At 42.4% G+C, this 17,338-nt stretch overlaps 1 protein-coding gene across 5 annotated transcripts in view; it reads right to left on the bottom strand.

Annotated features, from left to right (window-relative positions):
• Positions 1-17,338, bottom strand: part of MBNL2 (muscleblind like splicing regulator 2) — a 108,645-nt gene that overhangs the window by 58,286 nt on the left and 33,021 nt on the right. For all 5 annotated transcript variants that reach the window (XM_084282596.1, XM_084282594.1, XM_084282598.1 and 2 more), the window contains exon 2: positions 11,830-12,642. In XM_084282596.1, the coding sequence (XP_084138722.1) occupies positions 11,830-12,003 (174 nt within the window). In that variant the 5' untranslated portion in view covers positions 12,004-12,642. The remainder of the gene's footprint in view (positions 1-11,829; positions 12,643-17,338) is intronic.

The raw sequence follows: 17,338 nt of genomic DNA, 5'->3' as shown, positions 1-17,338 counted from the left end.
GACTGGTTCATGCATACTAATCAGCCAACGCTGCTCTCACTGAAGTAATGAGAGTTTTGCAGCAAATTAATATTCATATTGATTTATACTGAGGCCTGTCGAAGGGAGGAACTTCAACAGCATAAACATGTTTAGCACACAGCACAAAATCACCTTTACACAAGCTCTGTAATTTACAAATGCAAAGATGCCCTAACTCCATACCCATATCCACATACCCCCATCTGTGCACACGCAAATCCCATGTCTTCACTTTTAGTAACGCTGACGTACATTGTATGACTAGCACCACGAAGCACAGAGGTAGGTAGGGCAAGATGCCTGTAGGGAAGAGTCTGCATTTTCATGACATTATGTAAAACCCCTACCTTAGGAAAATCATCATTAAGATGGTCTTTGGAAAGTAAACAGTTCTTCTTGTTTTGGATTAGAAGCCGGCTATGTGTTGCTACATCTGATGGTACTTGACACATGGCCACATCTATGACAAACATGAAGTGATGGAAAATTATGCTTCCAGGGAGCGGGGCTTGTTTTTTTAAAACTTTCTTGGTTTTTCAAATGCATAGACCATGTCCTGGTTAATTTCTAGTTTTAAGATCTTCATTAAGAAGAAGTCAATTTAAATTTGCAAAAGATTACCCATCTTTTTATTTTTAAATAAGCTTGAGTTCACTGTCATAAAATCCCTGTGCCTAGAAAGATTTTCCTTCTTGTCATAGATAGCAAATGAGCCTAGTTACATGGGTTACATTTATTTCAAGTTAATGACTTTACATTAGCTGATAGCATTACTAATAGGAAACTATAAAGTACATGCTGAAAACGTTCCTCCCCTGCTTGCTCTCCACGCCAGCATTCTTCTGCTACAAAAGACGTTTTCTTCTGGGTTTAGCCTATACACTGATTTTCCTCTCAGCCAGGTCATTGCTGTAACAAATACATTGTCCACCTTTTTACTCAAGGCAGTTGGCAACACAGTCCCCAGTTAGTACAGCAGCTAATGCTGCCTCCTGAGAAGGGCTTCAGTCAGTTGCCATAGAGAAGTCAGCAGGACCATTTGGAGCACCCTGGGACATCCTGGACTTGTGCGCAGTGCCAGCAGATATGACACACTCCTCTGACATGTCACTGGAAAGCCACCAAGAACACTCTAGGGCATCGTAAATGGCATGAGATACCCCTGTTTGGGCAACTAAATCAAGCCCAAAGACTCGGGTCCTATCCACTGCAAACAAATATGTGTTAATTTTAACATAATGACCTAATCTACAAAATTGTCTTAAAAAAAAAAAAAAAAAAAGGCATTAATCTCTCTTGACTTTCACATCTAGCTAGGAAAGTCAGCTTTTGTGAAGTTGTTTACTTGGCTGGGAGTGGGTGCTAGGAGAACTGTTTGACAACAGCCACTGGGGCTTATTCTAGTGCCTGATGTGCTAGATTTTCTTTCTTGGCTTGCTGTGAACCAGCAGAGCACATCGCAGCAGCTCAGTTAGCTTCTCAGTCACAGCTGAACTGTTCTTCTGTCCATTAGGTATCTTCACAGATGCCACCAGACACTCAGTAAGACAACACATAAAACATGGTACATGAACCCATTCAGAGATGGATCTTCACCGCAGAGAGTTCTACTCAAGGCCCCAGCTGAATTTCAAACAAAATAAATAAATCTGTTTTTTTACCAAATAAAACTGTAAATAAATCTGTTTTTTACAAAGTTCAAAAGCTGTCTGGTCTATGGCACATGGAGGTGAAGTAGACACAGCACACCTGATGGGTTGTTAGCCCAAGCCATCCAGCCAGCTGCGACGACAGCGTATGCATGGATTCCCTCTCATTTAAGCCACGGGAATCTGTGAGGAAGCAAGGGCTGAGAACTTGTAATTCCTCGTGAGAAAGGGTATGTTTACACTGTGGTGACTGCACTCAGCCATCTTTCAGTTCTCAGCATGGCACCACGCAGGGCAGCAGTGTGCTGCAATGTGTGAGCTTGCAGGTTCACAGCTGCCTACAGGAAGCAGGATGGCCCTGTTGGCATGTTGAGCCATCAGTGCTTCACGGATGCAGCTACCTCTGTCATGCGTGATGCTGTTTCCCACTGATCATCTCCTTTTTTCTATTCACAGCTCAATGATTTGTCTTTCCAAGCACTGGGGCCATCTGACTTTTGGGACATTGTTCACAACACCTTGCCCTGTGGCTCCCAGACAAAGCAGATGAGAAGGCTGCTTCTTTTCTCCATTATTTATTTTTTCCTTGTCTTGGTGAAGACCTTGCAGGAATCTAATCCTGCATGGCACAGTATGCTGCCACCCACCAGAAACAACATATCCGTGTGGAAGACAACAGACACAAATGATTTCCTCTTGAATTTTAGTTTTGGGACTGGTACCTCACACCAGGCTTTCAGTGCTGTGTTTCAACATCTCCAAAACCATAACAGCTTTCCTTTTCTTGCAGTGGGTTTCCAGTGCAATCCACCTCCTCAGAAACAAGGTACCAGTCTTTGTGTGAGATGTGAGTTGGGAGAGCAGGACGGCTGTCAAATGGACTTGCAGATAAACTAATCGAGTCCTGTCTGAGCTTTTGCTATTAAAAATGTCTTTCCAGCCCCATGGATGACTTCAACTAATAGGAACATGGGTCTTGACTCTGCTAGGCTTTTACATCATGAAGGTCCCTGCATCTGAACACAACCCTGCCTTTTGTATTCATGATGCAGTCTAAGTATAACAGCTTGGGAAGAACAGCTGATGCCTGAGCTGAGAGAAAGCTGCATACACAGGGCCAAGAGAATAAAAAAAGAGCCTGGAAAGAAAGCAGGACCACCTGCCAGAAAAATAAAGGAGTAGGTGGGAAGACCTGGAGAGAGCAAGCCTGTAGGAACAGTGACCTGAGTTAATAGGGAGTGTGGGGGAGGAGTGGGCAGCAAGCAATTGCTCTTGTGTTCAAAATCCTAGTGATGGGATGAGTCAGAGACTCTGATTGAATTTTGCCTTCACTACACCCACAGACTGGTTATTATAAAGCTTAGGGGAGCATGGGTTGGTGCAGCAACAAAAACTACACAGAGAATCGGTGGGCATATGAAGGACCCTCGAGAGCATGAGAATCTGAAGAATATCTGCCAATACTGTGCCCTTCCACACAATGTTTCCTGCAGCTCTAACCAGCCTGCCTAGCTGCTCTTCTTCATGCAGACTGAGACTGATAACTGAGTGGCAGCTGTATCTGAGATAAAGGGGTGAAGCAGAACTACCTGGGAGTGGTCTTTGTGAGTCTCTGCTGGGGCTTCTGGAAGCAGCAAGCTTCGGGAGTTAACTCCACCCAGCGTGGTCAGTGCCCAGGAACTACTAAAAGAGTAACACAGGTCCCTCAGGACAACACGATCCAGAGAACATGAAGATATATTTGTATTACATCTTTCAGCTACTGTTCTTTAAATGTTTTCATCTTCAACCATTGCTGCTCTTATTGCTCATTCTCCTCCACAGGCCAGGGGCCAGAGGACCTGCTCAGCACGTTCTACCACACCGACTGCAGCAAAAAGCTGCTGGTAAACACCCACTCACTCACATTGGGCAGCCCTAACGGGCCAAAGGAGGCGTGAAGTGTTGTGACAGGTCTCCCAAATGCAAAAGGCTTCTGCTCTGATCACAGCAGGACCTTACACTTAATGGCTTGATGGGGAAGAGGAGGCCCTGCACCTTCAGAGGGAAAGAGGGTCTGGGTAGCTCAGTTATACAATACCCGACTTGGCTCTCCTTTGAGAGCAGAACTGATTTCAAGTTGAAGCAAAGTGCCTGAACTTAAAAATTTGACAGCTTTAACGGCTACAGAGGGTAATAGTGATGGTCAGGATAGCTTCACGCTCACAGTATTGCCACTAGGAGAGCAAACAAGCAAACAAAAGGCCTGAGGGAGACACCCCATTTTTCTACAGGACAGAAACACTCTACACAGCGTACAGGTTCAACATCTCCCTGTTTCCCACAGCTCAGTCTGGGGGCAGCCATTTCACAGCAGAAGCAGTGGTGACAGGCTAGGACTTGCTGCTCTGAGCTGTCGTACTACTGCTGCCCCTCAGCCCAGGCCTGCACAAAAGGCCAGGGCTTCTGCAGGCCGCGGGGCCAAGCTACGCCTCTGGACTTTGCTCTGAAGCTAACGAGAAACTTTCCCCATTCTCTCTCTCCTGGGAGAGAGAGGCAAAGTCTAGCTAAGGAGAGGGCCCCTTCCAAAGAGAATGATTGTCCAAGGTGTTTTTTTTAAAAAAAGAAATGCTAAACACCATATCACTTCAGGTGAAGGCTTGTTTTTGAGTCTCTCCTCACCAATTCATGGTCAGCCAAGTTCATGGATCTTTAATTGTGTCTGCAGAGTGCTGCAGCTTGCTGGGCTTTATCCGTGCCTTTAGTTAAGCCAGCACAGCTAGCACAAACACAGCTAGGTGAACACACGGGAGGGAGGCAAAGAGAAAAAAAAAAAAAGAAAGTGTTTAAGGAGCTTGTGTATGCTGGGAGGACTGCAGGAGAAAAAGGGAATACAGAGGGTTTTGCAGAAAACAAACAAGAACAGATGATTGACAAAGGCAGGAAATAACTGCAAGTCCCTGAACTCACAGATAAAGGGCACCTCCAGAAAGAGATTTTCCTTTCTTAATCTCCATTGTACCTCAATTACACTGGATTTTGCTGCCTACATTCATAGTTTCACGTTACATTTAATGCAGTTCTTCTCCTTTCCTTTGGACCAGCTCAAACAAGTTGTGTGGCTGCATGACTACTTGAACAGAGATTAAAAAAATGGAGCTAGGTGTGACAGGATACAGGACTGGATGTAGCCATCTCTCTGTGCAGCACCTCATAGTTGCATGGGTTGGGTATAAGATGAAGCCATGCCCACAGCATCAGGAAAAATGGCAACATAATTTCACACAATATTTCATCCCCTGCACTTTATTCCAAGCCATGAAATTCCCATTCTGCCAAAAAAGCAGGGCCTTCATGAAGCATACCTGTCCCAGGAAGCAGATTTAAAACAACGTGTCTTCTCTCATTCCTTTGAACTCACTGGGGAGAAACATGCCCCTTCCAGAGGGAAGTCAGTGGGAAAAAAATAAATCAGATTAATCCTGAGGATAATTCTCAGCAGGTTCTCGTCTGCTGTTCCAGTACAAGAACTGTGGGCTATCAAGTGAAATCAGGAGGTTTGAAACAAATGGCAGAGGATGGTTTCCACACTGCGTGAGGAAGTTGTGGAAACCCTTGCTGCAGCATGTTGTGGGTGCTGAAGGTGCACATGGTTCAAAAATGAGAGGGAAAACTCAGGGAAAAGATGTTCCCTGAAAGTTATCAGGTACAGCCCCATCGTGTCTGGCTGTCAAAGTCCCTGAGCAGCAGACTGCTGGGCACTAGGAGAGCACTGCAGAAAGCCTGTATATGCTTGCCTACCTCCTCCTATATGCACTACTGGCCCTTACTGGGCCACAGGGCTAAATGGGGCTTTGGTCTGACACAGGGTGGTCACAGCTATTCCAACCACAGAGGGAGCCACAGAATTAATTCCCAGGATGCTAAAACTGGCCTTGATCAACATTTTCTCTTCATGTCCACACTTCTCTGCAATTCTGAGATGGGAAAGCTTCTGCCAGGTGTTCCCAGCTACCTGTAACTTTTTGGGCTTTTAGGAGTGAAAACATTTGTGAACAAGAAGTGACATGACTGAACTCATTGCTGTCTTCTATATGGATAATGCATCCATCAGCAGGATGAAGATACCTGGATTTGGAATCCTCCACCTGAATGGTTTTGGGCTGCAAATTCCACTTCCCCAGATCCTAAATCTACCCCATCCAACTGGAATTAGGTCACTATGCAGCAAAGCAAGCAAAAGTCATGGTCCCAGAAGGAACAAGCGATGCAGCAATGCTGTCGCTCAGGAGAAATGTGTTTGCCCATTTCAGTCACTCTTCCCCTATTCCCACCAGCTATAGGCAGAGCCCTTGAACTCACCTTGTCTTCAAAGAGTGTCACACCACATAACTGTGTGATAGGCAGAAATTCAGCCAGCTAAAGCACTATGAACACTCATATAAATGTCTTCTGGTACAGACAAAACTAGCTAGTCCCCTCTGCCTATGGTGCACACCTAGAATCTGTCCAGATTGCCTTAACTGCAAAGTGAGAGCAAGTATCATTGACCCCCCAGTGTGATATGATCCTGATTCCCTGACATTTGTGAAACATTTAGAGATCCCCAAAAGAACCGCAGAAATGCAAATGACTGGCTAGTGCATCCTAACTCCTAAGATCACTCAGCCTGCTCAGTTTACAAAGGCTTTTTTCCCCGCCTTTTTCTAAATAAAACTGGTGTCCATCTTAAACAGATTCTTTTCAGTTCCAGATATTTCAACAAAGTGTATGTTCCTAAAATTTCTTTTTTTTCCTGGAACCCTTTTAACTTGGTAAACAGGTCTCTCTGTACAGCTTTCAATTACCTTTTATTCTGTAGTGCCAAATGAGACCAGATAGGCATGTTCTTAAAAGGCTTTCATGAAAATGCAAATGAACAGTTCACACTAGTCTGCTGGCTCAATAAATAGAACAGTTCAATGTACTTATACACTAGTAAATAGATTAGAAAAATACAGAAAAATCCATCTTTAGCCATAGAGATGCTTTCATTCTCTTGTCACCACCGTGAAATTTGCAATGACAGTATCTTTAGGATACCTCCTCTGTTGTCTATACTAGCTTAGACAATGCATCCTCCTAGTAGCTGACTAGCAGAAAGGGTATAAATCTGAGTCAAGAGAAATCAGACCATAATTTAAAAGCTAGACTAGCCCTGAGAAAGTGAGAATCAGCTCTTGCTGAAATGCACGAGCATATTTTTTTAATCTGCCAAGCTTCTCCCCTCTCCCCCTCACAGACATCATTATTCATTTTAATATATATGTTTTTTAAATACAGCAAAGTTCTGTATGTTCTTGGCCCTAGAGATTACATTATATATTAATATTCCTTTGAAAGGATTTTGTTCTTTACCACTAGCAGAACTAGAAAGTCCTGAAAACAGGTTTGCTTACAGTGTTGAACTTGGAGGACTCTGCGTGTGATATATGAAGTGTTACACATCCAGGTTCTTCACTTTTAAAGAATTATGCTACTTGAACTGAGAGAGAAGTATGAAAACATAAACAGAGGAGTTCCTGAAATTGAAACTTCCCCTTAAACAGGCCTCTTTGCAGACCTAAAACCACTGCAGCATCCAAATGGGAACTTGTAAGGGGAAGCAAACAGCCCCAGAAAGGCTTCAGGAAGGTTTAAGGCAGCGGATGAGGCTCTGGCTCTAGCAGTGCTTCCTCGCCAGCTCCCTGCTTTCCCGTCCACCGGCAATGCTCTGGGCTTCGTCATGTAAGTATGCTTTAATCCGTGTCAGGCACAGGCAAATGGATTAGCTAGGAGCCACTTTCATCCTGACATTAAGTTAGCAGGAGCCACTCGCCTGGTTCAATTTTGGGTGTCACACCGGCTGGCAGAGCTGTGCAGGGTTCCTGTTGGTGGGAGTCCAGGTGCTGGAGGCAACGCTGTGAGGGGTTAATGGGTGCTTATCTGCCAGCTGCTGTATCAGCACCAACAGGATTACCAGGAATGATCCCCTGCACACTCCTAACCCCCCAAAGTGCCCTCTTTAAGCCAGGGCAGGCTCTGTCTCTCACCAAGCAGAAGAACAAACACCGACCCCTATCTCAGAGGTCCATGTGGCAGGACCTGGCATTGGCAAGTTTCTGGCCTGAATTTGAACCAGACTCATTAGTTGTTAGCTATTTCTGTCTAGCCTGGAGCATCGTACAGATGAAGGATATTCAGAGCCTAGACAGTCTTCAACAGTGAGCATTTTGGATCCTCAAAAACTGTAATCGGTTTGAGGGGCTGTTGTTGCAACTTCTGCTGGGTTTAAAGTTAAGTATTGCAAGGACAGGTATTCAGAGCCAAAAATCCCTTTTGAGTTAAAAGCAAACACTTCATTAAATTTTGTTGACCTTTTACTTGGAACCAGTAGACCTACAAATATACTCCTTTAATACAGGAAAGCTTCGATTCTGATGCAATCCCATCACTCTTGAAGCCAGGGACTAAGGCCACAGCACTATCAGTGACAGAAGTAACCCAGTGCTCTGCTGGTCTCCTGTAGCTGCTGCTGCCACACAGCCCTTCTCCCCTCTGTCAGCAGCAACTACAACACCAACAACTTAGTTTTAACCACAATCAATTTCCCAGCCTGGTGTACTGCACAGCCACAAGACAGTGGTGGTAGCACAAAGGAGGATGTGGTGTGGCATCAAAGCAAACGTCTTATTTCCTTTCTTAACACCAGCTTTTACTACCTTTGACTGACCATGAGGCTAAGGGCAAAGTCAGAGTAAAGGTGCTTCTGGCAGATAAGGACACCACAATTCCTCTTCTGTCCCAGGAAGGAAGAACACAGCAGAAGGGTGCACGTTCCTGCCCCAAATGGGGACCCTTATGGTATGTGGTTAAAGGGGAGCCAGTCTGAGTGCTCTATCTTGTGTTTGACTGATTTCTGATGGAGCTGCAGTAACTACTAGGCACCACATAAATGTAATACATACCTCAACATTAGACTAAAAAAAATCTGCTCCTTCTCAGGGTAATAAGATGTTTATTCAAGGACCCTCAACTTACTAATTCATTTTTACAGCAGGTACACTGAGCCAAGATAGTAAAAGTGCTAAATCTCCAAAGCTCTAAATATTATGTAAATAAACTCTAAATAATTGTCCACATTAAAGTGTGGTTCAGCATTCAGCAAGGAAAACAGTTCTTGTTTTCTTTTAATTAAATTCTGATTTTATCTATAACTCCAGACTGTTTGTTTATTTACATAACTGCTATCCCGCCTGTTGAATTCCAAAGCCTTATTCTGAAACTGTATGATTAACACCAGCACTGCAGAAAGCCACACATCAGACAGATTTATGTGACTAACGACACAAGTCTCTCAACCGGCAGCATAAATGAATCGAGCTACCCGGCCCCAATCTTGCTGTATATGCACCAATTTCCAGACACCCTTCGGAATAACACAGATAATGGATGCGAGGATGCGAGCTGACAGAGCCCTGCACTTCGAACAATTTCTGAAAGCTTTCCACGTACAGGAGGTCAGGCAGCACATGCTGGTGCAGAGCTCTGCCTGATGCTCAGTAGACCTTGCCATCTTGCCCGCAGCAGTCAATGGAAGGAAACCTGAGCCTCCTACTCTGCGGCTTCAGGCCACAATTCAGCTTCTTGGTCTGATCTCATCTTTACCTGCAATGTCATTAAATGGACCTGAGAAGCACGGCACAGGAGGCACAGGTACCTGCTCCCTTCTGCCAGCTGCTCGGGGCAGGATAGGGCTGCTCGGCTTCGGCCACCAACACCAGGTTTGAGAGCACCAAGCCATCAGAGCTGGCAACCTACTGCACGAGAACAAAGCACCCTCGCTTACTTTGACTGCATTTTAAAAATTGTTTTGGACTTCCTCCCGTTGAGCCATGATGCTGGTTGTCAGTGAGTTACCCACAGAGATCCCTCAGGATCTCTCTGCGCTGTGTTATTAGCTTTGACTACAACACAAGTTTCGATTCTTGGGTGGTGATCATCCCGGCACAAAAGCCTCCAGCTTGACTAACTGGCACCTCAGCCACAAACATCCTGTGCTGTCAGGGGAGGCAACGGGTACTGGGGTGAGTCAGGCAGCACTGGCACGCTTTGCCACCTCCACTTTGGCCAGGAAGATGCAGCAGCAGCCTCTTGCCCTGCAAACCAGCTGTTTGGCCAACCCTACCACCAAGGCGGACTGAGCCCTTCACTCTGTGTCCAGCCTCCTGCCCAGCAAGGGCAGCTGGAGAGGAAGCAACGCAGCACAACGGGACTTCTTCTTGCAGCAAAACCTGATGTGAGCAGGGCAGCTTCATAAAACGGGCTCCCTTTCTTCCTCCCTACAAGGAGGGGACATAGACTCAAAGCACTGGGTTTTAGGTTGGCTGGGATTTTCTCCAGCTCTGTTTTGTCTGCGTGGCTACTAGGGTGGTGGTACTTCTAGACTTTGAAATTAAGACTTGCTTTGGCAGTGATTTGCCTCGCTGCCAAGTTCTATGTTGTTTAAAAACTCTTTTGGTAGGGGAATCGGAAGTGCCTAAGACTGATTCTCTTCTTACATTAATCCCTTGCTTCCAAGGCTATAGGGATGAACCACAAATTCTTGTACTGTGATTGAGGTTTGATGTCAGAAACGAAGGATTAAGCCACAGTCTGACCAATTCAAAATCTAACAGTTCTATAAACTTACAAACAAAGCCTTGGTTTAAAATTAAATCTCTCTGGCAGCCCATAAAGTATTTCTCGAGTCTCTACAAAGGGTAAAAAATTGCATCTGAAAACATTGTACTGACTTGCTTATTTTCTGTAAAAGCTACTTATTGCCCATTTGCTGCAGATGCTAGCCTGCCTGCTTAAGAAAAAAAAAAATTATCCCATTGGCAAGCGACCAATATACTAGAACATCTACAAAGAAGCTGTTACAGTTTATCGTGCAGTAATCCATGGATTAAGGTCATTAATAGCACTCGATGACATACTGTGATGACTCCAAAGGTGCTGTTCTGGCTTGTAGGATATACAGAACGTAAACCCCTCACAAATATTTCCACAAAATTACCTTCTTCTAAATCTTTAGAAGAGAAGAAATGAGAAAAACCAGAAAAAAACAGATGCTCAGTACAGTGTTTTGCACTCCACACACACACACAGAAAAAGAATGTAAAATGAAACTAAAGTAATGTTTTTAAACAGCACAGTTTTCTTCTCATTCACACTGATGTAACCATAGTAAGAGTTCTTGGTGAGTAGTTTAAATTTTGAATTACAGAGCCAAATTTGAAAAACAGGTCAAGACATTCTCCCATGACCAAAAGACAAAGCAATTAGTAAAACTTTTAAAATAAAGTCTCAAATGGTAAACTTTCCCTGTGCATTATTTACATGTAAAAAAAAGTATTTTTCCTTCTGTTTACATGAGAATACAAACATTTCTTCACAGAAAACACTGTGTACTCCCCAAATCCCATGGGGCTTTTAAAAGTCCTTTCTACAGTACAAAGTATTTTTGCAAAACTTTTAAAATAGTTCTCTAAAGCTTGCTTGATGTCATTAGCAAGTCAGAAGAAGTTGACAGCCTATCAACATAATTGCTAATTTTTCTCCAAGGGAGAGAAATCCCTTACTTTGTTCTGAACTTATGTGGCTATATGCACTATCAATATATATAAAAATGCTATTCATTTATCTCAGAGTCCACAACACCACGGGTAAACCATCTATTGTGTCTAAACTGATGGACAGGCTTTTCTTACTTCTGTTGATTTACATGAAAATGTCCTTTTTTTAATGTCATTTGTCTCATTAGCATACTGATAATGGCCCAGTACTCTGCCACCATGTATCTTCATTTGCAGTGGAACAATGGTAATTCATAAAATGTACTCGGGTGACTACAGTTGTCATACCAGCTGTAAGCAATCCTGTATCCCCCAGTCGTATGACATTTTTGTAAACAACGTATTGACACTGGGAAAGAAAAATCCTTAGAAAGAAAACTTTTCAAAGCTTCAATAAATAAAAGTTAAGACAAATAACATTTGTATTAATACACATCTTACCAAGAACAAATTACTTTCCGATTAGCTGTAACTCAATTTCATTTTTTGCTTTCAACACAATATATTAGCATTTTCACTACACATGCAATTTTCTTCCTTACCTTTAAGGAATCAAAGCAGGCAATAACTCTTCCATTTTCAACCTGGCAACTTTTAGGGGGATGTGCAAATTTGCATTCTTCATCAGAGCGTGAACAAGTTCCCCTCTGAAACTGCCTGCACACTTCTAACGTTAGCCATTTTGTATCTCTTACAGGAGCAACATTCAAAGCCATGATGAAAAGCTGAATTAGAACTTGTAAACTGCTGTCAAGTGAATTATGCCAAAGTAATTTCCAAAACTACCGATGAAAGGAGGGGGAGAAAAAAAATAATTCCAATTGAAAAGAAAGTTAAAAAAAAAAATAAATGTGGGGGACGATTAATGATGTCCAACTCACACAACACGGAATAAACAGAGAAAGTTTATCAGCAAGCAGTCACTCATCAATCATTAAGTCCCACTTGTAGACTTTTGGCTGAAAACGACCATGCTCAGTAGCATTTCTGTCCGTAAAACGTGTGGCTCTGCTGATTGTATCACTGATGCAGCAGTTTCAAGCACAGGTCCTTCAATGCAATGGCACTCCTTGATGGAATACTAGCTCACTGCAGGTCGCTTGCTGGTATTGATTACCCAAGAAAAGCAATGCAGTCATTTGTTCGTGTCCCACTAATAATAATTCTTCTTCCTGTTTTAACGGTGAGTTCAGTTTCCCATCAATTAATTGGCAAATCAAGACAGTTGAGGTATCTTCTGCCACGGGTAAGGTCAAGGCAACGTCTAGGTGGCAAAGACAGTATTTTGAAAACACAGGCGTAGCAGTCCTCTCTCATAAAAGTGACTTCACAAAGGCACTTTTTAAATCACTGACCTGACAAAACAAATACAATATCAGTTCACATTCAGCTCATTCACATCAACATTATGAGATCTATCATCACTTCTGATCAGGCATTATACATACACTGCCAATACTCGCTTCTATTTCTTTTCCCAGAGAAAAATCAGCATCCTTCGTGAAGTAGTGCATGACAAGGGAATAGCCAGTTGAAACACGTACTGCAGTAATATTCTAGGCAGCAATCCAAAAGTTGGGAATGATTTAAATAGATGAATGTGGCAGACACAATAATTAGGCATGCTGGTTGTGAAACAATTCAATCTAATGTGCTTAGTCTCCAAAACAATATACAAGAACCAGTTTCCATTAATTTATCATTTGGCCCTTCAGATTGTATTATTATATTAGAAACTGCTACTTTTTATGTGTTCTTCCTTAGAAATGAAGATGGTAATATTGTGTTCAGATTTCTCGTCTCTCTCCCTGTTTCTCTGCAAAAAAAGAAATCCCAAAGAACCGTCATCCCAAAATTACAGGAAAAAAAAACAAAAATTTACTTTTTCAGCAAATAGCATGAGTTTCCCTGTTATGCTAAAGGTTGTTTCACAAAGGCTTCATGAAAGGGCTCACTACTCTAAATCATCATCCTTTAATGAGTTATTTCTAGTATGAAGCAGCCTTTATCTGAAATTTTCTTTGATTAAATTGGCTTTCATTTACCTTTACAAATACACGGTTCAGCATCAAAATAAAAGGCTTTTAAATATGGAACTTAAACTATTTTACGACTATAAAAAACAAGGACATTTTATAGCTAAACAGATTTGAAAATCAAAGGGTTAGGTGTTCTAAACAATTTTTAATAAATGGCTATATTATACACAGACGGTGAAACCATGGTCATGATGTTTCCTCCTGTTCAGCTTCAAAGGAACACACAAACTTCCCTTTGCAGATACCAGCCAGAAACAGTTGATGGATTATTTTTATGCAAGAAGAATAAAGAAAGAGGGAAGACTGGAATAAGCGATGTTTTAAAATGCAGCAATAAAAATAGCTCTAAAAACACTGACAGCTTTCCCATGCCAGAATAATTACCATTCTGTGCTTGGATCCATCCTATTTAATTGGAGTTGGGATTGCTAGTAATGTGAGTAAGAATTACTCACACACGGTTTCAGGAACAGATCCCAGTTCTGACTTCCAAGTCTTCATATCAAAAGGCTCTTCTATTACTTAGTAACACTACCAAAAAGGATTTCACTATGTGACTGATACCTACAACAGAATATGCTACTACTGTCATTAATACAGGTAAAGCAATGCTAATTGCCTGAAAATTCAGTTTCAAATCAAACATGTAATAAGATGTGTCTGGATGATCCTTAGGTAGCCTTAGAATTAGTACATTTTAAATTAGTACGTTTAGAGGTGGTATATTTTAAAAGTTACACAACTGTAGCACCGTGTAGGATACGAATTAAATATTCATTTAATCAAATATTCTATTGATGTTGTCCCACAGCATCAACGAAGAGTGAGGTTAAGCTGAAAATGTACAAAATGGTGAGAAAATGCTTATAAAAGATTAAAAGGAAAGAGAGGGGGAAAGAAAAGGAGAGCCTTTGCAAAAAAACACCTGTTGAGCTGATGGCTTGTTGGGCTGATGATGTAGCTGGCTAAACGCAGAAGAGAAAATATTCTCTCTAGAGCCACCCATTCTAATTTAGAAATGCCAGTAATGGTTTTCAGTAATATATGTAGGAGACAGACCGAAATTTTAGGAAAAGGGTAAATGTTAAACTGCACGCTGCTCACAATCACAAGTAGTAATACTGTGCTGCACTGCATACTACTAAAAATGACAAAGTCATTTCTCACGTAGTAGGTGTGAAGGCTGAAGAAAAACAGACTTTACGCATGGTAGCCGTGCAAACAGCCTACATTATATAAATGGCCGTAGCCATGGTTTTTAAAAAAATGTGCACAACAAAATCCCATACAAGATTCATGAGACTGCAGCAAGAATTAACACCACAAAGCGTATGGGGTGGGGGAGTAGAGAGGAGAAGAGGAGTGAAGTACAACCTCATCATACTTCCCATCTTCTTAATATATCAACATCCTAATGGAGAATTTCTAAAGAAAGGGGAGTTTTTCTCATAAACCCGCACCTTATCAAAATAATGATACTATCTGACTTCTCAAGAAGCACTGAAGATGAACGAAGAAGTGCTGCTTGGAAAGAGAAAAGCGATACAAGGAGAAGGGGAGGATATACAAACAGAAAAAAACAACTATAGGAGGAACCGAGGAATGCAGGAGTTCCAGATGTGAGGCAAGAGCTCAAAAGGAGGAAAATATGGGATTAGAAAGAAGGAAATGAAAATGGCTAGTTATGGAAAAGGGAGAGAGAGGAAGGAGGAGCTTTAAGGGAAGTGACCAAAAAATGAGATGGGTGTGAATGAAAGATTGAGGGAGAAAGGGGGAGAAGGAATTTTAGATGGAAGGCAAAAGAGAATACAGTTATGGGGGAAAATCCAGTGGTTTTTGTAAACAAATGAGGGAAATTTGTAATTTGTAAATGAAGGAAAGAAACATAAGATTTATGAAAGAAATTGCAATAAAATAATAATAGCAAAAAAGCCCCCATAAAATACCTCTCAGGCCACAAGCCATTACTAACATCACAGCCCACTCTGACCTTGTGTGTTGCAGAGCCCATCCATATGGAGAACACAGAGGCCCCCAGCAAGCATGAACTCTGCTGTTCTTTCCACCCCTTCTAGCTTTGATTTGCATCCCAAAGTACCAGCAAAGTCAGCTGTCCTGCTAAAAGCAACGGGACCTCACCAGCCTACAGACTCAGCAGCAACTGGGTCCCTTATCCCGGCAGAAAGGTTTGCTTTTCTGGTTTGCTCAGGGGTTTCATCTAGTTGTTTTGTTGTTTTTAATAAATAATTAAATAATAATAAATTATTAAATAGTTACTTAAGTAATTAAATAAATTCATGGACATTTATTTGGAAGAGCTACTTGGCTTTAGATACCACCTTTCAGATGCCTTTTGCAGGAAGCTATCAAGGCGTAGAAGAGTAGGAGGCTTCTGCCAATCTCATGTTTTGAGATAGCAGGAAAGAGTCTTTTAGACTTCTGTTTTAAACCACAAAATCCTTTCTGCTTTTCCAAGTAGGCAAAGAAGCCTTCCCAGTAAAATAATAACATAATACTAATGAAATCCCTCTAAGTATCAACATGGCAAAGCACTCAGGTTCTAGGAGCCCCCAAAGAAGGTTTTAAATCTGAGCTTGCACACCAAGCAGCCAGCAGCTTTCGGAGTTTCAAGTGAGCACAAAACCCTGCCCTGTTATAAACCAGTGGATTGCTCAGCTGGAAAATAGGAGCTCTTGCTAGACACAAAATATGGGCTGCTCTGGTTTTACTTATCTGACAGATTATGTAGTGATGGATTATGTAGTATCGTGTAACGGAGAAGCTAAGGCTTCCTGGACATGATATTTTCATGCTTCAGCTGATACCGTGTAGCAACGAGCTAAGACCTCATCTTCAAAAAGTTACCTCTGCAGGTGATTGTCAGTTGTAGGCAGCTGAGAACAGGCTGTCTCGTAAAATTAGACGTTAACCACAACCATCACTAGCTTCACGCTCCGCAATGCAAGTTCGCAAACTAGCAACAACATCTAAGCCACGTATTGCTCTCAGATTCCCAAGATGCTCAGTCAGTTCCAGGTATTTGTCCAGGACATAAACTAATCCATAAGAAATAACGCCCTCAATTTAGCCTCCACCTTCAGTCTGGACTTACTAGTTTCAAGCCAGAGGTTTCACCCTCTGGCAAAAGTACAAACTCTGGACAAAGTACAACCACACCTTGACATCCCAAGACATTCTCATTAAATCCAAACACAAGCCAAGAGGTCTCTGCTACATGAAGCCACTGGTGCTGCTGGCCAGCAGTACCTGCTTCTATGGTCAATTGCTCCTGCCAATGTCAAAGTGCTCTTCTACCAGAAAAGCTTCAAATTCCATTTGAAGAGAAGAAAAAATGAAATCTGGATGCACACACACACACACACTTTCCCCCTCAAAAAGCCTATAAGTCACGAAGACTCAAAACATATGGAAAGATCCCATGTGTAAATCTAACATGTAAGGGATCTTCTGCATAAAGCAGAACCAGATCGAGTTGAATATGTTGTATATTCATAATGGAAATACAGATATTCAAAGTCTGACAGTCACTAAACATGACCTCTTACCCTTAAAGCTGGGAAAAGGTATCCAAACCCCATGAAGCCATACCTCGTGCTTGCAGCTGCAATGTAGGCTCCATTTTCAAAGCACTCAGGACACAGCCAGGGGACACTGGCAGGCACTTCAGTCCAAAAGATGGTGGGACTACACTTCAGCTTTTCACCTACTCCTCACTGTTACATTCTTTTAAATGTCATTTTTTCCATTATTTGTGCTTTAAATAGCATTCAAGGCCTCCAAGCTGAGTAGGAGCTGCATATCAAGTGACCGCCACAAACCCATGAGCCCACTCCAGCATCATTTAAATGCCACCTGCCTGCTGTTTCCTTGACCCACCCCGACCAGTTTTCTCTTGTTTTCCCTCAGGCTCTCTACCGAGAGGCCCAAGAAAGCAAGGCTGTGCTAAAACTGGACATAAAACTCCACACAACAGCGTGCTGGTCTGGTATAC

Source organism: Netta rufina (genome assembly GCF_964035555.1).
Source record: "Netta rufina genome assembly, chromosome: 1".
Taxonomy (NCBI): Eukaryota; Metazoa; Chordata; class Aves; order Anseriformes; family Anatidae; genus Netta; species Netta rufina.
This window is presented reverse-complemented; position numbering and strand designations above follow the sequence as displayed.